The 25106-nt window shown below is 38.0% G+C and overlaps 1 protein-coding gene across 6 annotated transcripts in view; it reads left to right on the top strand.

The window, feature by feature from the left end:
* LOC107685309 (neuronal growth regulator 1-like) overlaps positions 1 to 21239 on the top strand; it is a 112270-nt gene extending 91031 nt beyond the window's left edge. For all 6 annotated transcript variants that reach the window (XM_016481859.1, XM_016481857.1, XM_016481858.1 and 3 more), the window contains one exon: positions 18404 to 21239. In XM_016481859.1, coding sequence (XP_016337345.1) covers positions 18404 to 18504 — 101 coding nt within the window. In that variant the 3' untranslated portion in view covers positions 18505 to 21239. The remainder of the gene's footprint in view (positions 1 to 18403) is intronic.
* The last annotated feature ends 3867 nt before the right edge of the window (positions 21240 to 25106 follow it).

Below are 25106 nucleotides of genomic sequence, written 5' to 3'. Positions count from 1 at the left end.
ACAAAGTAGCTTCGCTTTCACAACGAAACACACAGCGTCACACACGGCGGCCTAGAGTGAGCGGCGGCCGGCGGCTTAGAGTGAGGAACGGCCGGCGGGTTAGAGTGAGCGGCGGCCGGCGGGCTTGAGAACGGCATGGCTGGCGGATTCGACGAAGGAGCTTGTGGCAACCACATGTGACGACCCCGGGCTGGACTCCGCTTTGTCCACAGTGAAAGCCGATCCGGCGATCCACAAGGCGAAGTTGATGTATTTCCTCAGCGACCAGCACGGATCAGCTCTAGGCATGACGAAGCGGATATCGTCCTCTTTTGGAAGGTCAAACAAAGTAGTTTCGCTTTCACAACGAAACACACAGCGTCTCCACGACATGGCGGCTTGCGGCAACAACAATACTACAGCGAGAATAAAAGTTACGCCTTCTTTCTTTGCATGAACATTTGGGCGGCGTTATGCAAATCTTCCCACATCGTGACGTAGACATGTGGGGGTGTGTTAGAACGAGCCGTTTTAGGTAGGCGTGGTTGACTCTTAACTTTTATAAAGAATATCTCTTTGGATTTGAGACTTTAGTCTTTGCAACTTAAATGTTTACAGATCTTCTTTATGCACCAAGAGCTTGTAACACTCCAAAGAGAAAGGAAAAATTGAAATCACATCATATGACCCCTTTAAGATTGTGTCATGGTGATGACAAATGCAGTATTCTTCATTTCAGATATATGTATTTTTTTAAAAGTCAAGACATTTACGTACACCCTTTATTTTTCTTTCTTTCTTTGCCTTTTAACATTGACAACGACAGAAAAAAAATGGACAGAGAGAGCTGGAATGACATTTGTACATATTGCAGGCCAGATTCGAACCTGCATTTCTGTGAGCACAACTGTTTTTAAATGTCATGAGCACAGCCAGGTACAAATGCTTTTTTTCACACGATTATGAAAGTTAATGTAATTTTACAGACAGCTGTTCCCATTTAAAAGGTAATGTGTGTAATTGTTTTGATGTTAAAATACTTTCTCCTGTCCCAGCTTAATATGCAGAGACAACTATAAGTAAGCCATTTATGGGCTGATTTCCTTGAGAAGTGTAAACACTTTGCCATTATCAAAACATTGCCCTGCTTGTTTGAGCAGCCTGACAACAGCAAGAGTGGCTCTACCAATGGCGTGAGTTTGGGGCGTGGCTATCTGTTTAACTGACCAATGGCATACAGGGGGGTTGTTCGGGTAACCAGTAAGGTTTTTTGCAACTCTCCGAATGAGAATTTATATTGGAAGATGTTTTTTGTTGTAAGCTTTATCACTGTAGTTACTGATCTAATTCCTCTATAGCCAATAACCAATCACCTCTCACTCTTTCTCTCTCTCTTTCCCTTGGATAAAGCCGGGTACACACTGTACGATTTTGGCCACGATTTGGCCACCTGAGACAATTTTTGGAAATCCTAAAAGATTCCTCTGATCCTAGGCTAAAATCTGAAGTCTTTGGTCTTTAATTTGACATGTTCACCGACAGCCAATTAATGACCATTGCCATCAAATTTGACCTCCAATTAAATTCTGACTGTGTCAGAAGATTTGGCGCATGGTCCTGCAGTGTGACTTCTCCTACGACGAACGTCAGATTGTCTTCGTTTTTCAAGACTAGCCATGATCAAAATTAATGCTGGAATTTGCATTGTTATGGTGCATGTCCACTGGAGCGGAGCAGTGCGAGTGCTTTTAATTCCATAGGAATGAACTGAAAACGCTCTCTCTGCTCCACGCCAGTGGACACGCACCGTTAACCACCATTTCATTCCTGTGTGTAATGCAGCTCACCTTCACCGAACGTGTCATGAGTTCATGTTTCTTGCGCGGGTCCGTTTTTAGCATGTCTTGACTGTCGTACAGTCTGACATTAATGACAGCTGAGATCCTACATTGTGACATGAGGATCATATTCGTACAGTCTGACAAGCAACAATCATAAAGGACTATTATAAATCGCACAGTGTGCGCACGGCTTAAAATGGGTGCTTCTTTAATCACAGATATCGTGTGCTCCATCATCATAAGCTCTAAACATATTTTTTAAACTTCAAATTAAGAAATTTGCCTTGAGGCCTCAGCTCTCTCAAGGGCTCATTTTCTAAATACCTCAGATAACATCAAGACTACACACAGGCATGCAAAAACCTCCTTGGGACATGTCACTTTCTCTTTCTGTGTTGTGCGATAGATTAAGGTCAGTAAGCAGTGTGATCTCTTTGACAAGAGATCTTAAGTTGCGATTCCCAAGACCTTGTTGCCGCCAAAATTCCAAACACTTTTTCGAGGATCCCGCCAGAATGTGACTAGTCAAACAATCGACATTAATAAGTCCCGTCTTACATCCTGTCCACACTGACAACGCTAATTTGTATGCGAAGGATTGGCAGACACTTTTGTCTGAGCTGCTTTGAGAAAAGAGGATTAGTGAGTTTGCTTTGCTTTCGTTTTTGTAGTGTTTTACTGTCACAGAACCTTTAGAGTGTTACAGCATTACCCTGGTGGTTCTCTCTCATGCGCCATCATCAAAGTAAAGCGGAGGAGTATTAAAACTTTGACTTCCCTCACCCAAGTGTTTTGTGGTTCTTGTGGGGGGGCTTTTTTATTATTATTCCCAGAGATATGTTTGCTACCTTGGGTTGTTTATTTCTAACGGCTGTACATGTTTTCCATGAGATTAGTTTTTGATAGTGTGTCCTTTCTTTTCTTTGTTGACATTTAGATGATTGAAGTGGGTTTATTCTTTAGATGAATAGCAGGTCTTTTGGAGCACTGAGACGGAGGTGTCGTTCACTGGGGAAAGAAGAGGGAAAACAGTTTCACTTAAGAGACTTTATTTTACAAGCAGATGTCAGATATTATTTGGTGCTAGTATAAACTCGCATTCTATTGATACACAGAGTTTGGCATTTTGACTACGCTCGCATTTGCTCCTCCAAGGGTTAATCTCAATCACAGATATTCAAATAACTATAATTGGATTTTTCAATCATCCTGAGAGAAGGGCATAATTTGTTTTGGTCTTGTATTAGTTTCTTTCGATGTCTTTAATGAAGGACCCTATGGGTGGGGGGTTTGTTTGGATGCCACGTTCATGCAGTCTCTCAGCGGCAAAGCCAGATATGAAACTATTATCTGAGTTTTGCTTCATGGCCATGACTCAAATAAGACCAACAAGCAGCCTAATTGTCTCACAATTAGCTAAATTTCTCTTGACCAAAAAAAATTAAAAATACTGATGAAATTAAGTGCTTGCAGTGGTATTTCTTGTTCTTATATTTTGAATTGAATTTTTATGGTTTGGTTTGTGAGAAGGGTCATATTAATTCCTGTCTGTAGAGAATGTGAGATTTGAAGTATTCTGCAGGACAAATGATTAGATATTTAGTCAATGTTATTGTTATTTAGTTAATGTTATACAACTCAAGAAAAGGTTTTAATCATAAGGTAAGATCTATGATATAAGTACCTCACTGTTTAATTCAGATTTTCTTTTTGTAGACAATGAGTAATTTATAATGTAATAATCGGTTTGCATTGAATAAATCAACAATCATTGTTAAGGAAATATGTACATTGTATATGTGCAATATATGTGACATCTTAGTATTTTTAATGCTATTTATATACATACATGCATTCATACAGCATTTAAAGCATTGCCCTCTTATAATTTTTATGTCAAGAAAGCAAATTTCATGCATAAGCCTTTGAACCTGCCACAAAGAAAAGGGGAAAAATCTAGACTAGTCTATAATTTATGAAACTATAGTGAGGAAGATTCTGTCAGTATAAACTAAGTATGTTTTGTGTAGAAATTTTAAACTCAGCCAAGGGTTGGCTAAAGATTATTTATATCACTTCCATTTTTTTTATTTGCATATTTAATTATTCTTAAATATTATTCAAAGCACTTAGTGGTTTGACTCATACTTTTCTAATTATTTATGCTCTTACCGCCAACATTATAGACTTCATGTCAAATACAAAAAGTACATTTTGAAGCAGTTGTATAAATAACTACTGAAATGAAAATAACCAAATTCTTCTTTCTTTTTACTTAAGAAAAGCCCAGATGACTTTATTTATTTATTTATTTTTAACTTTTTTAAATTTTACACAATAGTCTGTGGTGCAAAAGAGTACTGTATAATACCTAGAAGGTTTACCTTCCTCAGTTTTGAAAGAGCATATTAATTGACAGGGAACCACCACAAAATTGTTTTTTCATTATGATGGGAAAACTGACGCTTTCAAAAATGCTTGTGAACATTTTATCATAAGCTTCTTGGCAGAAGGCGTTTTGGCTGCTCCCTGTAATTTAACAATACCTCAAACACCACAAATCTTATTCATGAACATAACTTATTCGAAGGGCTTTGTCAGCTCCATAATGTGGAAATAGGACTCTATGCGGAGAGGAGTGGTACAAGCAGATGAATACTGGAAAACACTGAATTTCATGAGAATCTGTTGTCATGCACAAAGAGTGCCCTAAATTTACTTGTTTGATCAAGGGGTCAGGGTTTGTCTGGTTAGCATGGCCCTCTTAGCCCCTGCTGGTAGATGCCATAACCGTTTGGCAGCAATGTATTCTGATTTAATTAAAATAGATACAGTATATTGCATTATGTTATGTTTTATGTTGTGTACAGTGTTGGGCAGTAACTAGTTACTAGTAACTTAGTTACTGTAATAATATTACTTTTTGCAGTTAATAGTAGTGTAACTAATTTCTAATAAGATTTCAGTAATAATATTACAGTTACCATCCATAAAACAGTTACTTAGATACTTTTGATGCCTCAACCCCCTGATTTAGAATCCAATAATCAAATAATTCCTAGATTTATTTTCATAATTTTCACGACTCGCACATGCATGCCCAGTGCAGCAGGCAGGCTTGGAATATGGAAAAGCTTACATTCAGCAGATAGAAATATTGCATTATATTGATTTTGTGAGGAAAAAAGATAATCTGAACACTGTTGTGTAAGTTGTGGCTTTACTTTACTCTGGCATTACATCCCACCCACATCCCTCTGATCAGCATGTGGTACATTATATTGCTATAACTTCTGACTGCGTTCCAATGTGGATTTTGGTCAAATGATGAGGCAGAAATATGTTGTTAGTAACATTCTAGAAAAATTTTATATGGAAGATACACAGTTACAACTTTATGTGGTGCATGAAGAAAAAGTAATGTAACTAGTAGTGTAACTAATTACTGTTGCCAGAAAGTAATAAGTAAAGTAACAATATTACTTTTGAAAGGCGTAACTAATGAGTAATATGTTACATTCTTTGAGTAACTAGCCCAACACTGGTTCCCTTTCAGTCAATCACTCCCGACGTCACGTCGGTTGACCGACGAAATTGGGATCTCGCTTAGAGGGACCAATCCACTTCGAGTGAAAGGGAATTTCTCGGTTACGTATGGTAACCCTCGTTCCCTGAAGGAGGGAACGGAGACGTCACGTCCCGTCGCCACAGCTCCTGTACCACCGCTGAGCGGCCGGGTCACCGGCTCGGCTCCTCAGCGAAAACCTGAATATGCGTTGCATCTGCTGCCTACTTATACTCACGCTGTGATCAGCAGCAGCTGGATGCAATAATCGCATGCCAATGTGCATTGGCTCGTTTAGTTTACACTCGAAGTGGATTGGTCCCTCTAAGCGAGATCCCAATTTCGTCGGTCAACCGACGTGACGTCTCCGTTCCCTCCTTCAGGGAACGAGGGTTACATACGTAACCGAGACGTTATGTATGATCAGAAATGAACTTTTCTATTAAGGGGCAGTATTCTCACCCTATAAGTGATTTCCTGGGGCATTTTTACCTTTGTATTTTTATAATTACCTTATTAAATGTTTGTCTGTTGTTTATGTCAAATATTTACATGTAATCAATTCATTAAATAAATCAGAATACTGTAGCCCTTATTGTCAGTAAAATTTAATCAACATTAACAAAAGCCATCGTTGCATGTTTAATGCTGCATACTGTTGTGAGATTAATGTCATTTTAAATAGCCTATATATAAATACAATTTAAAAACAAGAGCTTATTACAGGGTAGAGCTGTAATGTGACAAACATCATTATTGTCGGAATGCATTACAAACATTTTTGTGTGTGGGGAAAAAGACACAGCATATTCTTGTAGGCTACACAGACAAAACAAGCTGAGAACCGTTTATGAATTTCTTTATTGATTTTTACTTGTTATTTTTTATTTAATTCATTTTCACATTTTACTTCAAAGGGATCGTTTACCCAAAAATGAAAATTCTGTCATCATATACTCACCCTCAAGTTGTTCCAAACCTGTACTTTACTTTAATCATAATGGTTGTATTTTTTTGTGTGTGTGGGGGGTTATTTTTGCCCCTGCATCTTGAATTTTGGGGGCATTTTTGTTCATTTTGGAGGCATTTTTCTGTCCGTTATATGTTATGTGTTATGTGCTATATGTTATATGCTATTTAGGGCTGCACGATTAATCGAATGTGATTGTCATGCCTATCTTGTCAGTAAAGCCGGTTCTGTGATTAGTAGTAAATCTCCAGCACGTGCTTTCAGGTGGAGCAGCATTTACTACACAGAGCCATAGTTCACTGACAAGCTACGCAAAATCGCGTTCATAATCCCAGACGATTTAATCCCGCGATTATGAAATCGAAAAAATCGTTCTGCGATTATGAAAGCTGTTTACGTAGCTTGTCAGTGAACTACGGCTCTGTGTAGTAAATGCTGTTCCATCTGAAAGCACGTGAAAATACCACATTTAATAACGTTTTTACTCCAAACTCACTTCATAACGTCAGTCGAGTGTTTGAAATAAATCCTTCTGTGAGATGATGTGGCTTCTTACACAGAATAAGGCACGCAACATATTTCATAGTATTCTAAGCAGTGATAAAGGCTATGTCGATTAGCACTGTATTATATACTTTATGATAATAAAAAATATAATAAGATGAACTCAGATAAACCTTATATTGTCGTAGTTGTGTGTTTATTAGTCACGTTGAATTAATGAAAGCAGTTACAACTTCTGTTTATTCAGCAACCGCTATAGGCATTTCTTGGGTTTCTTCTGCGAGGCGTATTTGGAGTTTCAGCGCGAGAGCGCCCTCTGGCCTTCAGATGGAGATTTACTGCTGATCACAGAACCATGCTTCACTGAAAGATACGCATGACAGTCGCAGCTTCTGCCTAATCGCGATTTATCGCCTTTGCGATTTAATTTCGATTAATCCTGCAGCCCTACGTTATGTTATGTTATGTTGTTATGTTATGTTATGTTATGTTATGCTATGTTATGTGACCCTGCACTAGCCCAGCAGCAGCTTTTTTAAGTATTTAATCATTCTTAACATGCTTTCAAGTCCTTTCTAAGTGTTCATGCAATGTTTATGTTCAACTTGCAAGCTTAAATGTTACTTTTACCCACAGAATACCTAGAGTAAAGGGTTTCTGTGTTGTTTCTTCAGCTCTGGTCTTGATTTTTCCCAGCGGTGGATGTATTTCTGACAGGGCTGCAATGTAATTTGCACCACGGCTGCCAGAGGGGGTCGTAGAAAGGGTCAATATCCCAGCCTAATTTGTCAGGAATCATCAAGTAAGGCTGATCAATAATTTTTGACCCCTTCCAGAAAGGCTCAAACACAAAGGTATAAAGCACTTCCTGGCCTGAAGCGATGGGAGTTTGACAGCATCCACATCAAGCTAAAGTGCATGTGTCACTGTGGGGAGTTTGGTATTTATGCAGTGCTGTAAGTCCCACAGATAGTGTCAGAGTGCCTGAAAGGATACAGCAACGGAAGAAAGATAGATTGGATTTGATGGTGATAACATTTGAAGGTTTGTGTGCACGGAAGTGCTTGTTTTTGAGAGTCATTGTAGTTGTTGTTGAGACTCTCTGGTGCTAGCAGTCCTGTCAATCAAAATTGCCTACAGGGCCGGCTACATGAATTTTGAATTAAAACAAACAGCAACAGAAATAGATAACTCTGAGGTACCACGTTTTATCTTTCATGAGATACAGCGTCTGACCCAAAAACTTCCAGAGTCCAAACTAGGGCTGGGCGATATAGCTAAAAAACTGTATCAATGATATAATGTTTCATATCGTTTGGTATTGATAATTATTGACGATTATTTTTTATAACTTTTTTTTAAAACAAAGAGCAATAGAATTTTTTTTTTTAATTTAACCACTGTATTTTTAAACTAACCCAATTTATTGAGACAAACATCAAATATGTTTTAGTTTTAACAGTCAAACACACAATAAAAATTAAACAAATGTCTAATTTCTAATGTTTTATATGCAGATTAAATAGGTCTTAAGGAAACTTTTGGCTTGTATCCTGAGGCCACAGGAGGGCGCAATGAGCAAAATAATGCAGCACATAATGTCAACGCAGGGAAATAACTGTCTATAAAAAACGTGCATTATGTCTAAATTAACTCATATAAATCAAATATAATTTCGTAAATTGCATAAACAATTATGAACAAAACAGCATGATGTATTTATGCATTGCTTAATACAAAGAGCCGAATCGCCCATCACAGAGATTGCATTTAAAAACATATGAGACGCAGTGAAAAGGAATAAACCTCCACAACTTCGCGACGTGTTTTCTAAACGTTTAAACTGTTTTAACTTTGCATGGCTACATCTCTTGTGTGAGACGCGAGTGCAGCAGTCATATTTGTTCTAAAATGCACTGAATATGCATCTGTGTGAATGGCTTGTTTTCGGTTTTCACATAATCAAGATCTTCTCTGCATTGAGCTTCTATATTTCTCTAATATTTTGAACGCAGCAGCGAGCAGCGGCGCATCTCATGGGCTAGACTAACAAAACATTAAAATGCAACAACGTCACTTACATCATCATCACCGCATCTCTCGCACCACTGATGACGCTCCCTGACGCACATCCAACATTCAAATGCAAATGTTTATTTTAAATTTGACTAATATTATTATTTTTTATTCACAATCTCCTCATCACAGGCAGGCACAGCACTCATTTCAGCATGTGTTCGTGTTTGTGTGTGCTGTTTGAGTCACTCATAGCACGTGCCTATATCGTGCACTATATCGAGCATTTTTTATATCGTTATCGAAGAAGGTGTACCGTCGATAAATATCGATACCGTTTTATCGCCCAGGCCTAGTCCAAACACTCTAATGGTCCGATATCAGATAAAAACATGAGAAAACCACTAGGCAAATGTTCAGCAAATAATGTAACTTTGCTGAATTCAGCAAATAAAAGCACCATTTCCCACATCCAGCCTTGCAGCGGTGAGAATTGTTTGCAAATTGCGAATTGTACCGGGTCTTTTGATAACACTAATTTGTACCATAGACTGTATAAAAACATGGACGTAGTGTCCGTGACGTCACCCGTAGGTTTCTGAAGAGCGTTTTTGAAGCTCAAAGTTGGTGGAGCAGGCCATCCGCGTCACCGCGCGTCAAGCGGGAATTTGCCTGGCTCTGCTTCGCGAGCCTCTGCTGACTGCGCGCACCTTCCCAAACAGACGAGGCTTTTATACTTGTCGCGTTCGCCGTTGTACTATTATTTGAAACAACAGGGGGCAACGAGGAGTAATTGTCCTCTAAAAACCATCGGGAATCACCGGTGAGAAGTCATTTGCCATACAAGATTTCTCACGTGATGAATGAGTTGATGAATTAATAATTTCTTTATGTACAAACTGATTAAAATAATCTTAAGCTTTCGTGTTTATTTTGCATCAAACACAAGACAACTTTAAGCAAATAGTGTATAAATAGTATCTAAATGAATTCTATTTCTATTTTTATACAATAAAAATAAAATGTACTTCAATTAAAAAGCCTTGGACAAACTATGCAAAAAAACTCTGCATTGTTTTCCCTCAAAGCGTTAAAAGTTGCACCTGGTGGAGTTTGAACTTAACATCAAACTGCTTCTGTTTCACACAAATGCCAGCACAGACGTGCATGTTCGACTAGAGTCGCTCTGAACTCGTGCATCTTCGGAAGCGGAGCTGCGCGGAAAGTTACAAAAAATGTCATGCACACCGCCACGCGAAATGAGGTAGGCTTGGTTTGTACCTAAAGGGTACATTTTGTTACCCTAAAGGTACATATTAGTACTTAAGATGTACATATTAGAACCTAATAGGAACAAAAGTGTGACAGCTTTTGTACCTTTATTTCTGAGAGTGTATAAAATAATACATTCTTTATGTAAAAGAGTAGATGAAATGTCAAGCAGTGACAAGAGTGTCCTGTACAGTGATATGCTGTCCAATGTTAATAAATATTTACACTACCGTTTAAAGATTTGAAGTTGGTAGGATTTTGTAATGTTTTTTAAAAGAATTCTCTTATGCTGACCAAGACTAAAACAGAAAAAAATACTGAAACCGTAATCTTGTGAAATATTAAATAAAATGTATTAAATGTAAAATTACAGATATAAAATTAAAGGTGGTTACAACTGGTGATAAGCTAATGGACATGTTATATGTCACTTACCCCCATTAAAAGAGAAAATGCAATACAAGGAATATCACACAGTTGCATTTCAGTGCAGAGTTTTGCATTAGTCGTCTCACATGATGAGGAGGGGGAAGAATGGAAAAATGGCCAGATTATACCGGCACTGGCTGATTCAGCGATGAAGCCTTGTGTTACTGCTCCAATTCATGGTACTCATTATTTACGCCACCCATGGGACGCTTGTTGATGAAGGAGGCAAAGACACTGAATCTCCCATGTTTACTCCACAGCAGATGTGTTTCCTTTTTGTTTTTCCAGAGGATTCTCAAAGAGCCTGGTGACGTCTTTAGCACACTGCGATCTAATCAAAACCCTGTAGGCATAATTATGTGCTGGAAATAGTGGCGTTTAAAATGCAGCGCGATAATCAATCGATACATTGGGTCAATTACAGGCAATAACTTCACGCTTCCTCGCTCAGAACAGACAAGGCTGAGGATGAAACGTGCTTTGAGGGGAAAGAATGTTTTGTGAAATTTAAAAAGTGTCGAGAGCAGATGGTTATCACACAAAATATGTCTCTTTTTAAGAAAGTCCAATATGAAAGTGCCACCTGTGCTGAAAAGTGTATATAATAAGGGAAGTGAAATTAAATGTCTTTTTGTGGTTGCTGTGTCGTCTGCCGCAGTCTCATATCAAAAGATTTCCTGCTGTGTTGGTGTTCAGGTGAAGCTCAAGGCCAGGCAGAGACGCAGTCGAGTCTTATTCAATACCAGCATGTCAGGTGAACTCCTTCTGTGTACAATATTGAAATGAGCTTTTACTCAGCACTGAATCAGAATTTAGCTCATTTTTATCTCATCAGACCATTCACACATAGTGTTAGGCTCTATGTATGATAATGCATTCCTGGGATTTCAAACCCATTATCATTATCACAGCAGAAACATAATAAACATTTCTGTCAAAAATAACAACCTTTATCAGTGCCCCAAGTTGTAGAAAGGTGGTTAACTCAAAACTGATCAGACAGTTACACAGGCACTTGACTTTCTCCAAGTGCTATTCAATTTTGACTCATAGTAGCAGCTTGTTCACCATGTGTTTGTACTGTCAATTGCTGTTCCGATTGTAATTGCAGGCGTTGAGTTTTTGTTTTGTATACTAAATCATTTATTCTCCTTGTTAGAAACTCTTTGTGCAGTTTTTACTGTTTCTTTGTTTCACTTTCTTTAAAAAAAATAAAGTGCCATGTTTTATGGACATGGAATTCTTTTAAAGGGGTGGTTCACTGGTTTTTTTTCTAGGCTTGATTGTTTTTAACGTAAACTTGTGTGTGAATGAGAACTTAGTTTAGTACTCACATGTTGTGATGCCGCTTTCTGTCCGTGTGCTTCGGATGTGTGCACTCAGAAAACCGTATATCAGAAGTTTAAACTCATATGGTTTAAAACACATGATTTCAGTGCAATAAATATGATAATCAGAACCAAAACAGATGATTTTAGCAGGTCCGTACGGTGCCCGGGAGCTGACATGATCGGTTCACTTAGTTTTGTCATGGCCACGAGATATTAATTTAAGGGAATGTCATAATAACTCATGGGAACGTGATAATATGTCGTGGCCACGAGATATTAATTTGAGAGAACGTCTTATTAACTCATGAGAACGTGATATTAAGTCGTGGTCATTTTGATCAATTTGTCGAGGTAACGACATGCTTATGTCGTGGCTTCGAGATGCTATGTTGAGGGAATGACATCCATTTCTCGTGGCCACGACTTCTTATGTTGAGGGAACCACATATTTTCCTCGTGGCCATAAGTTTAATGCTTAAACTAACTTGTGTGACCATAGCAACCCGGGATTATCAAAAATGGATAAAACATTTTTATTAACATTAAAAATTTAATTTAATATTTGTATATTATTATTATTATTAAATAACTTATTAGGGCTATATTTTTATATTTATTGTTATATATGCTTATTTCCCCTTTCAATTTGTGTATCGCTTTACCTAGTTAACGTTTTGTATAATTATGCTAGCATTTGCTAGCCTACCATATATTTTGCAAATAAACGCCTGACAATTATGAATTATGCCAATAAAGTTTTGACTTTATGATTGTATTTATGCCCATGTGTGATGATAAATGAGCGTGTTGTGTTTTCATTTACAAATTAAACTATGTGAATGATTAATTCCTCAAGGAAACACTATAGTATTTATAATTATGGTCTATTAATTAGCCGAAATAAAATGAAATATATAAAATTTAAACTGCATTCCAGCAAAAATTCCAGTCTGCAAAATCAAAGCTTTATTGGCATGTAGAGCATTTACGGTAGTCTATTATTTACAAAAGTATTCAGAACGTTAAGAGATCGAAATGAAGGGAAAAAAATTAATATAAACAAATATAAAAATATCACCAATAATAATAGGCTAATAATAATAATAATATACAAATATTATGGGAAAAAGACGATCAGTTCATGGACTTACAAGACTGTAGGATGGATAAAAATGTTTTTATATTTTATATTATGCACTTTATATGGTTACATATATATATATATATATATGGATTATACCCTATGGTTAATATCATAGTTTAATAATGTAATAATGTAATAATTTCTTAATTCAAAATAAAATATTAATGAATCCATCTCTGATTATCCTGGGTTGCTATGGTCACGCAGGTTTGTTTACGCATTAAACTCGTGGCCACGAGAAAAATATGTGGTTCCCTCAACATAAGGATGTCGTTACCTTGACAAAATGATCTTGTGGCCACAACATAATATCATGTTCCCACGAGTTAATATAACGTTCCCTCAAATTAATATCTCGTGACCACGACATATTATCACGTTCCCATGAGTTATTATGTCGTGGTCATGACAAAACTAAGTGAACCGAACATGTCAGCTCCCGGGCACCGTAGGTCCGAGATAATAATTTTTTAATTTTAAATCAAATTGCACGATATTCAAATTAATTAATCAGATTATATAAAGGCGTCATGTATATATTGGCATGATAAAATCACATTTATCAGTATTTGCTGAAAAAGCAAGAGCGGTGTGAACAGGGTCATACTCATAATGGTCTGCTTAATTGGGCTAAATGAATGTGTTAAACTGACAGCCCTAATGAGTATAGAAAACTTTCATTCTGATGCTGTTTGGTTGCAGATTTAAGATAAGGAAAGTACTCCAAGCGAAGTTTTCAAACCGCCAAGTACATGCGGCGCAATAATGATACCAACTGGCCGGATGTTTGTGCAAAAGCAAGCCGAGGAAAACAAAACGTTTTTCATGTTTGTTCTATTATGAGGCAGGGAATTAGGTCGTTTATCATATGGAGAGCAGAAACACTGAAAGAGGACTTAAAGGGAATATTTGTCAAATCCAAGATTGGAGATGTGGGATTTACGCCAGTTTGCCAAGGACTCGGCAGAAGCTTAGGCCCGCGTGGTGAGGCTTTCTCTGGAGGCAGTATTGGGAACAATAGGCCACTGATTGATGGTCAAGGACATTGAACCCTTCTCTCGAAGCCAGAGAAGACTAGCCTCCAGGGAGAAGGGCTGCAGCCAGCCGTCTTCTGTGCAGATTACCTGGAGATACGGCCACACTCACATAAGCGCCATTGAGATGATTGCTTTCAGTTAATTATGTAAACTGCTGTTTCGTTTGCCACTGCTGTACTACATGTGTTTTAGGGAGAAATGATTCTGAATTTGCACAACAGTATGAATTTAAAACAGTTGACTGTATATTGAATATGTTTTATTTTATTAGATAATGAGCCAACATTAATTTTACTAAGGGTCATCAGGGTTGTGCAAAATTCTGAATTTAAAAATTGCCTCCATTTCAGTTCATGAGATCAAATTTGAAAGAACTGACCACGCCTCACAGGAAGTTGAAGTGGAATTTCAATTGAAATGTCAGAAAGTGGAATTTACTAAATGGCAATTTAAAGAAATTCAATGTAATGGCATTTTGGGAAATTAAATGTTTATCACCCTGGGCCTTAAATCTGTCTGAATGTAAGGCCTATAAAACCGTATAAAGACATGTTCAACTTTTTTCAAACTTTCAAATAAGACTGTCAAGCTGATATTGAAAGTTTGTCTTGACAAACCTTCCCCTTTTTGTTAATAATTTGACTTATTGGGGTTATGTTAATTTCTTTAAATTTCTGCTCTAATGTTCAAAATCAAAAATACAGTGAAAGCAGTAATATTGTGAAATATTATTAAAGAATAAAAGACTGTTTTCTGTTTTATAATTTCTAATCTATTCCTGTGATGGCAAAGCTAAATTTTCAGCAGCATTACTGGTGTCTTCAGTGTCAAATGATCTTCAGAAATCACTCTAATATGCTGATTTGGTGCTCAAGAAACATTTTTTTATTATCAGTGTTGAAAACAGTTATACTAGTTCCTCAAATTCAATTCAGGAATTGACTAATCGGAACCAAAACTATCCATTTTATAGTAATACAATAAAAACTGAAACTTTGGAAATAGTCTTATTATAACTGTAACTTGTTTTATCATAGCATAAGAGCGGAACAAAGAGGGAGAGCATTGAATGGAAGGATTAGGTAGCTTAACGATGGGTCTTGTGTCAGTTAAAAGGAATGGTGGGACTCGAACTAGCAGCTGATTATAGGGTGGCAGCCCCTCTTTTTATTCTGCGCTGTCACACCAACAACATAATGCATAAAAAAAACTTAAGCTGTTAACTAAATCAACCAAAACAAATACACAAAGTAGAACAGAGGGAGAGCTCTTATTTGCTTTAATTGGAGTCTTGTACTTATATATAGGCTGCACGGAAACTTCTGTCTGTGGCCTTAAGCTGTTCCTCAGCGATCATTATGCAGAATTATAATACGTGTCCTCTTCATAATCATACAAATGGAAGGTTTTGCATGCTTTAGATAGAGTGCATAACCATGATTTAGACGCACATGACTGATTACTCCCTGATCCGAACTTAATGAGGAAATTTATGCTCTTGCATCTCAAGATATGCCATCTTTAAGTGGTTAATCCGACGATTTGTTTTTAAATGTGAAATGTCATGGCATTCCTAATACCTGAACTAAATTCAATCATATGTCTGTGGGACCGCCATGTTGTTGCAAAAGCCAGTGCAATAACCTCTTTTCTCACTGTATTTACACACTTTAAATTTAAAGCAGTGTAATCACAAGGCAGCCACTGTCTGGATGGGGAGGGGTTGAGTTAATTAAAATGGCAAGTGCAGTAACAACCTGCACCGTCACAACAACAAACTGATTTAGACGCAGTGGGATATTAAACAGCTCCCTAACTCACACAACACAGCCAGGCAGGTAATATTGGTGCTTTCCATAATTGCTTCTATAGTGCCAGATGATAGGATGTTTCTGGCACGACCCTGAATCATCGCCGACGTTCCAGTAGCTATTAGTCTGATGGGGCACTGGAAAGAAATATACTGTAGGGACAAAGCGTTTCGTCCTTTTACTTTTCACAGGCCATATGGCGTTGTTTGTTTTTTGACGAAGAGTGCTTATAGTTAGATACTGCAGCAGGTGCCTATAGCCTAAATTATTCTGTTCCATTGGTAGCGTTGTGCACACACTCTGTGGCTCTGGCAAAGGGGCCAATGCAGGATGTGAGCTGTTTCCATGGTTACCGGCTCCACTCTCTCTGCCTAGCAAAAACTGTGTCATTATCCGGTGCTTTGGATGGAGGCAGAATGAAGCCACAGTGTACAGGGCAGTTTGCTCTCCTCGTTTCCACCCCGGCCTGACTATGCATCTTGCATGCATCATCACAATTTGCATCATTTTCTATCTCATATACCCATTTCTGATATTCCGGGCTTCCCATTGCAGGTGGCTGTAATTTTTTGGTATAAAGATTTTTAAGCAGCACTGGTAATTTAAAGCCATAAAAGCTGGAATGGAAGCGAAAATGGATGCATGGCTTTTCATGTGATCTTTGAGCTCCCATTTTTTGCAATTCGTGAGAGGACTTGTCACAAAGCAATTATTTTATCAATCTTCCATGCACAAACATACTTATTACTGTCAGATGTGCTATTTGATGCCATGATTCAGTCTTATTGTGGTTTTTAATGCAGGAAAACAGTTCAAACAAATGAATCCATATCATAATGACTCCATTAGATACTGTCATCACATGTATTCGCAAATAACGCGCATAACAAAAATTTGCTGGATGTAAAAGAACGTCAGTATACCAGCCAGGACACATAATCTCCTGAGTGTGTGAGTGTGTGTTTGTGTGCGTGTGATGTACTAATCTCCTTAGGTAGGCCAGTGTCTGTCATTAACAGAGCTGTGAAACAAAAACTCTCATGAAGATGAATGCCTGTACACTCTCACACCTGTTCTGAAGCACCTCTCCTGAGTACTACAGTCAAGTTGTTTTGCTTCAGGGACAGACCTGAAGGCTTTCAGCCTCTGAGATCTGTGTTGGCTGAGAAAATATGAGCATGCCTAGCATTAGCACAGGCTTATCACTGGAGTTTGCTATGGCAAGCATCACTATTACTATTGCTCATGCTTGGAGATAACATTTTGCCTCCTACCATGCTATGGACGTGAATAATACTTTTTTGACTCAACCACCGAGCAACCACACAGCAACATGCAAAGAACCACTCAGTGCACTTTGCAACTACATAGCAACGTCCTGGCAAACACCAGAACACCCTAGCAACCACAAAGCAATATGCTAATAAGAACTCAGAGCATCTTATGGCTAGAACAGATTTTTGTTCTGGTTTACAGTCTGGAGAAGGTGATGCTAGTTGCCAAAAATCAGAGCCAGTCTGCAGATTTGAGTTGGCAGATTTCACAGAAAATCGCATAGTGTATGACTTTAAAGTCTGGTAGTGTATGATCTTAAGTCGTTTAGTGTGTGATGGCCAGTTTTTCCTCTGTAACTATTTACAAAGTCAAAGGCAAGTGTATGATGCCTAGTGTTTTAAATTCTGTTCAGATTTTAAAAGGCGTGTAGTTTATTCCCTCCTTTAGCTGCTGCATAGTAACTCCTTGGCAACCATCCAGAACACCCTTGCAATGGCATAGCAATGTGGTAAGAATCTTTAAAAGTACCTTGGTGATATCCAAACACCCAAAAAAATTTGCTCATAACATCTCAACAGCTGCATAGCAACTCTTGGCAACCACCCAGAACCACCCTAGCAACTTCATAGCAACACCCTTGCAACCACATACTGTAGCAGTGTATTAAGAATCATTCAAAGTTCCTCAGTTCCTCAGCAACTGCATAGCAGTGCCCCCGGTGACCATCCAGAACACCCTAGCAAAGGACATAGCAATGTGCTCATAACATCTTAACAGCTGCATAGCAACTCCTTGGCAACCACCCAGAACACGCTAGCAACCACATAGAAACGTGCCAATACTGGCAACCACCCAGAACAGCCTAGAAGCATGTCAGCAAGTTTTTGCATATTTTTAAATATATATTTTTCATTATGGATGAAAGAGATTTGATGTGTTCTAGCAGGTTCAAAGGTAAAAGCAGAGGAAGCAACATATCTTTAAGATGAATTGCTATGCCCTCTTATTTTTAAGTACCCAGCATGGGTTTAAAACAAGGCATCTTATTGAAGGCCTCCTTCCTGCATGTAAGCTTGTTGTGAGTCTTGATTTGAGAGCGTGAAGGCAGGCAGCGTGAGCTTCGCTCATATGAAAAGGGAGGAGGTACTGCTTGACTGAAACTATGACTCGCTGCCAGGAGAGAGAGAGAATCTGCTAATCAGCGTGTGTCTCTGCTCTGTTGTTTACAGCACCCAACACCGCTTCGTATGGAAGTACAGGAGGCGCTGAAGTCCTGCTGGCCTGCCGGTACCTGATCCTGGCTCTCTCTTCTCTCGTCAGCGTTTACTAGCCCTGGGGATGGCCATACACAATGACTGTAAAGAACCCTTTTGAGCATTTACAGATGCTTTGACATTGCTGATGGCTGGATCCAATCTGGTACAGTGTGTTTGGAAAGCAGCGAGGGATTTTAATCAGCATTGCTTATGTTGGGATGGTAATTTTCTTCTGTGGTGTTTGTCATCATGTAAATACATACGGTTTTAGAGGGTTGGTTTTCTTTCTCTTGTCTTATTTTCTGTTCTTTTCTTTTCTGATTTTCCACTTTGTGAATCAGCACACATTGTCCCCTTCGAATGCTCACAAATTAGCCGAAAGCACACTTTGGAAAAGTGAGGGTGTGTGACATTAGTCTTTGTTATTGAAAAAGGAAAGATGCCCTAGTGTGCCACCTTGCTCTCCGTGCTGGTACATCATTCTCATACCCATAAAATGGGCAAGGTGTTTAAATAATGTGGTTTTTGCCGAGCTCATTTAAATCCAGTGAACCAAGAAACAATGTTTAAGATTTCACAAAGGGAGAGATATTGAAATTGATATCAAAAGTGATACAGTCAAAGGCGACGTGAACGATTGAAGAGCAGCTTTAGTTTAATACTCTAATGTGCATGGTTTTTCCACTGACAGTGAAATATGATTATTCATTTTCTGGACCAAAACTACAGCCATACCTCAATGGTTTAGACCTCTGGGCTATAGACCCCAATTGCATTTAACTGAATTATGCAGAGTACCATCATAAACCTTTCTAGTTATTCTAGAAATACATGAATTAGTTGTTTTACTGCAGGAAAAAATCCTAGATTGCAATCGAGATTAAAATATGTAAACGTATGCGATAAATTTGCCTCTTGTAAAACTATTTGTGAGCCTAATTGTAAAATTAAAATGAGCCTCATGCAGTGGTCAAAAGGTTGTAAAACTGCAAAGCAGAGTTATAGAGCTGTCCTTTCTGCCCTGGGGGTCTTTAAAATAAGAGCTCTAATATAAAAAATGAATAGAGAAAATGCATGTGTTGCATTTGATGTTATATTAAATAAGAGATAAAAATAGCGCATAAAAGACTTTCTTTAGTTGTCAGCATGCAAAATAATGTAACAGGCCAATCCAAAGTAAAAAGTGGAGGGAAAGCAGTAGAAAGTGTGTCATATTTGATGTGCACTTTGATTAAATGACGAAATTATGAACAGTGTCTAATGGAACTTATCATTCAAATAATTATTGTCTTTTTTTATGTTTTATGGTTGTAATAATTTGAACAAGATTTTTATAATGTATTAACATATTACCTGCTTTGCTTCTGTCAGTGTGAAATAGGTTTGAATAGGGAAGCAGAAAAAAAGAATATGCACTTCCCTTGTGGGGACAATATGAAACTTTCAAGTGTGGATCCAAACATGTGAATGAATATTATTTCAAAATACGTATGCAGTATGGCATAGTTTACAATGTTGTCTTTCATTTTAGATGCCACAACTGTTGTTGATTCTTGTCAAGCGAGTAGAAGTTGGAAAAAAGAACCGTTTGTAATCAAATAATCTACTTTTAACTCAGAGGGTGTGAACCAGTCATACGGTATAATAGAAAACGAGTCACGTGTGTGTATATTCGAAGAAAGTAGAATTAATTTTATCTTATTGGTAGAGCCAGTGTCTAGGTTTAGTTTAACCTCTACCCTAGTTCCCACACACTTGTTGTATACTAAGATGTGCAGAAATTATAAATGTGCTGCATGTCAAATTAATATGTATGTTAAGGTGGCCACTTACCATAAATCGATAATTTGAGAGCAAAACCAGTTTCGAGGCTGCTTTGACTTAATGAGATGTGTTCCACACTACTGAACATCACTTGGCCTGTCTGTTGAGCTACGATGAAATGTTCTTTCTATGTGAAAATCATCACAGAATCATTTCTGCTCAGTGTGCAATACTGGGTCCTTTCCTATGGACTATATTTAGGCTATTTGGTTAACGTGTGACAAGTTTACATTCTTTTTGTTTATTATTTCTTGCACAAAATACATTTTCGGAATATTTCACACTTACAACAGATATATTCTGACATGAGATTTTAGTTTGAAGAATCAGTCACAGAATCATATAGATTTTACCTATATGTCCCTTTGCATATTACTGACCTGAATGCCTCAAAGATCAAACCAAGGGATGTTTAAATATTCATCGCTGTGAAGGCCTGGCTCTCGCCATTGTGATGTAAAAAGTAACATTGCACTTGCTTATCATTACCACAAACCTCCATAATCGCAGATTAACACCAATCACTTTGACAGTTAAATACGCTGCATTTCATTTCAACGTGAAATAACATTTTGAGTCAACTCTAGAAGCAAGTACTGTATAAAATGTGCCTTTAAAACTATTAATTGATATGATCTGTTGCCATTCCATGTCAAATGCCATGTCTAAGCCTCATAAGCATTTGCCATGCATACCAGACAAATCAGTGTTGTGCAGTATTTCTGGCTTCTTTCAGTCCAAACTAAAAGCTAATGAAAGGGGCAATTTTTTTTTAAATGTCTACCCATTTTGAGTTCTGTAAAGATATAAAAGTAGCACATGCTCTTTTAATAAATATTGTGGATGAAACGTTAACAAAGAGCTCATTAAAGCATCATTAAAACTGCATAAGTAGATATCAAGATAAAAAAAAGCAGACAAGAGCATTCATGCATGCATAATTCTCCTGAAAGTTACAGCCTTTCAAAAGAGTCTGTAAATAACAGGCAAACGTGATGCAAATACCAGACAAATCAGTGTTGTGCAGTATTTCTGGCTTCTTTCAGTCCAAACTAAAAGCTAATGAAAGGGGCAATTTTTTTTTAAATGTCTACCCATTTTGAGTTCTGTAAAGATATAAAAGTAGCACATGCTCTTTTAATAAATATTGTGGATGAAACGTTAACAAAGAGCTCATTAAAGCATCATTAAAACTGCATAAGTAGATATCAAGATAAAAAAAAGCAGACAAGAGCATTCATGCATGCATAATTCTCCTGAAAGTTACAGCCTTTCAAAAGAGTCTGTAAATAACAGGCAAACGTGATGCAAATTTTCGCTCTGAGCATCTAATGACTTGATAATCACATTCCTGGACATGCATTAATATTCAATGACGAGTTTAGAAATTTCTCACGTCAGCCAAGCACTAATTCACAGAGTCGTGACAGGTAAACGGAACTTGTGTGGTGCCGGTGGTCATGAAAACCCGATAGTCCGGTGCTATTTTCGAATGGGTTCAAATTACTGCAAGCAGCATGGTATGTTGTGGCCCGAGGAGACCCCTTGGGTTCCAACACCTTCCCAGAGTACTCGCCGTGTGGTATGAGGCAGCAATTTCGGTACTTTTTTAAATCCTATGAGCACATATCGGTATAAAAAATCTTAGGTGGATGTGTAACCCACCCGTGTATGGTCCAAAAAACCCAAACATTTAAGATACTTCATCTCCTATCTCGAGCGAAGCTGCTGGCAAGACAGAATGAAGGTGGTAGGCGGTATTTCAATGATTAAAAACCTGTCAGCTCCATCTCTGTCTTGGCCAGACTCTTTTGAAAGTCGGTTTGAGAGTGCTGTGTGTGCGGTCAGGGGAGGTGATTCTTCTGACCTAGCAGTTAATAAAATTCTTCCTGTGCCTTTGTCAGTTTCTGGAGGATGATTTTGTGGAGTGCTGGAGGGTGCTGCATTAACCAGCTGTGAGCGCTCACTCTCCCAGCAGCACTCTGGCAGGGCTGACGGTAATCTACATAAACCTCTGTCCTTTTCAGAACGCTTGCCAGTAATTGCAGTTTTGCTGTATTCTAATTGACTCCATGGAGCACCGTAAAGAACAAAAACCTATAATCCTTCGCGAAGCCCATTTGGTTTGTGGCCATTGTGTTAAACCTTCAAATGATACGAAACTGATGACAAATGAAGCGGCCGCCATGACTGTACTTAGCCGGTAGGAACGTTCATTGGCAAAATATTTGTCTGGATAATAAAGTAGCTGCCAAAACGAGAATGAGTGAATTCTAAAGCTTTTTTTTTTCTTCCTCGCCATGAAGTGTTTGTCAGCCCTCTCGCTCATTATTTTCACTGAGCTGGAAAATAAGTTAGCCAAGCACTGATGCAGTGGTTCTGATAATGCTAAGGTTTTAGCAGAGCCGTCTTTCGCTGAGCTCTGTTTGAAACCGCCGATTGTGTCTCATCAGGAGAAATGTTTAACGTGAAAAGCAAGGGATCAATTTAAAACGCAAGTCCAGGGTTTTATAAAAACACACCATTCTGTTTTATTCACCGTTATGTCTCATTAGATGTTGGTTGGCCTGGTAATTGTTGCTAGCTGTTTTGAATGGCATGGGCTATTTGTGTTGGCACCGTTCATATCTTAAGCAGTTATTTTGTGAAGTGGAATAAGTCCACCAGTGAAACCACCCAATTATTACTGAATAATTGAGCACAGAGAACACCCGCCAGAACGATCCAAATTTAAACTAATGTTTTTTGAAAACATTTGGTGAGCTTTGGTTACTTTTTGTATATACATGTTCATTTGATTTCGGTACCTTTTATTTTGTTTTGTTCAATTTGGTGACTAAGTAAAATGGACATTGTAACCATATTGGGATGGCTGTACTTTTATTTCCTCAACTCTTGAAGCTGAAATTTCTGTGATGAGAAATTTGAAATGGTCATCTTTACTTACATGTGTATGGAGATACTTTAGCCACCAGGGATATAGTTGTATATTTTAGGCTCTAGATCACTGGAATGACATATATGGCTTTAAGTGGCACTGATATATATTGATATTTGTCAAGAAAAAAAAAAGAATCATATACTTTAATTACTTTAAAGCTTACATTGTGTATAGCACGTATGCAAGTTCATTTTCATCATGTTTGATGTCATTTTGTAGCAGTGGTTTGATACTAATAAAGTTGGAAGTTGGTGATGGAACTGTGAAATGTGCATTACATGATACTTAATGAAATGTTGATATTTTTAAAGTCATCTGCATATGATATAATTAAGACAGAATGCAAGATGGTGTGTTTTATTGCATTTAAAATAAATATGAATACATTTAAATTCATTTCCAGTAATTAAGACTACAGACTTCTATGTGAAAATGTTACATCCCACATAATGTCGCACTCACTGTAATAATGAAAACAACTAATTTGTTAGCTCATTTGTTAGTTAATTTGTTTATTTTTTTCTGTCCTTTTCAATCAAGTGCCATAGATAGACCCATTTAAAGTGAATTTACACCACAGTGCTGATCATGTAGTTGACAGTGACATTTTCTCTCATTATGGAAACATTCCTCATGCTATAGCAGGATTTTTTTCTGTCTTTCATGTTAACATTCCTCGTTTGGTTTCTCATCAGGAAAATAATGTACTGGCGGGTCTGTTGAAGTCTATAGAGTTAATCCCAGTCTTTGAATTTCCATGTCAGTGGTGCATGGCCTGCTACACTAGGATCCAAGCAGCGCCTCATGGGAGACGGCGTTTTATGTGTGCTGGAAACAAGCTGACCTCCTGCTGCACTTGATGAAAAACCCAAATTGCCAAAAAAGACCATTCCGCAGTGACTACATTTGGTTACATCTTGTGCAATTCATGTTTATAGAGTGCATTCTACACTAAAAACCTTTCACCTTTCTTGCTGAAAAACACGTTGTATAAGCGTGGTCACAAAGAGAATCATACCCAGAATTTAGTGTGGAAATGATTTAGTACTCTTGAGTCTGTCAGCCTCCGCCCACATCCCCATGACAGATGTCCACACTGCAGCATATTTATCTTTCATTTGGAGAACAGGCCAGGTCATTTTCAATGGCCCTCTTAAAGCCTCAATTAATGGCCCACATCACAGTGTTCCTTCAACTTCAAGAAAATGCTGCACTGAATAAAGAACACCAGTTGGAGGAGGTGTAACGTTGCAGTGGTTTTTTGTTTTGTTTTTTATTTGTTTATTTTTGCACTATGCATCTCAAATTTTGATATAATATTTATATTTATCTGCTACAAATTAAAGTAGAAACAATACAACTCAATATTTGGTGGATTCAAGAGGATTACATTGTAGCATTAAAGGGGTCATATGATGCGATTTCAATTTTTCCTTTCTCTTTGGAGTGTTACAAGATCTTGGTGCATAAAGAAGATCTGTAAAGTTGCAAAGACTAAAGTCTCAAATCCAAAGAGCTATTCTTTATAAAAGTTAAGAGTCAGCCACGCCTACCTAAAACGGCTCGTTCTAACACGCCCCCACATGTCTGCATCACGATGTGGGAAGATCTGCATAACGCCACCCAAATGTTCACGCAAAGAAAGGCGGCGTAACTTTTATTCTCGCTGTAGTATTGTTGTTGCCGCCGCTGCCATGTCGTGAAGGTGCTGTGTGTTTCGTTGTGAAAGCGAAACTACTTTGTTTGGCCTTCCAAAAGAGGACGATATCCGCTTCGTCATGCCTAGAGCTGATCTGTGCTGGTCGCTGAGGAAATACATCAACTTCACGCTGTGGCTGTGGATCGCCAGATCGGCTTTCACCGTGGATGAAGCGGAGTCCAGCCCGGGGTCGTCACATGTGGTTGCCGCAC

The sequence above is a fragment of the Sinocyclocheilus anshuiensis genome, unplaced genomic scaffold (genome assembly GCF_001515605.1).
Source record: "Sinocyclocheilus anshuiensis isolate Anshui unplaced genomic scaffold, SAMN03320099.WGS_v1.1 scaffold385, whole genome shotgun sequence".
NCBI classification, from domain to species: domain Eukaryota; kingdom Metazoa; phylum Chordata; class Actinopteri; order Cypriniformes; family Cyprinidae; genus Sinocyclocheilus; species Sinocyclocheilus anshuiensis.
Note: the sequence above shows the minus strand (reverse complement) of the source record. Positions and strands in the feature narration are given on the sequence as shown.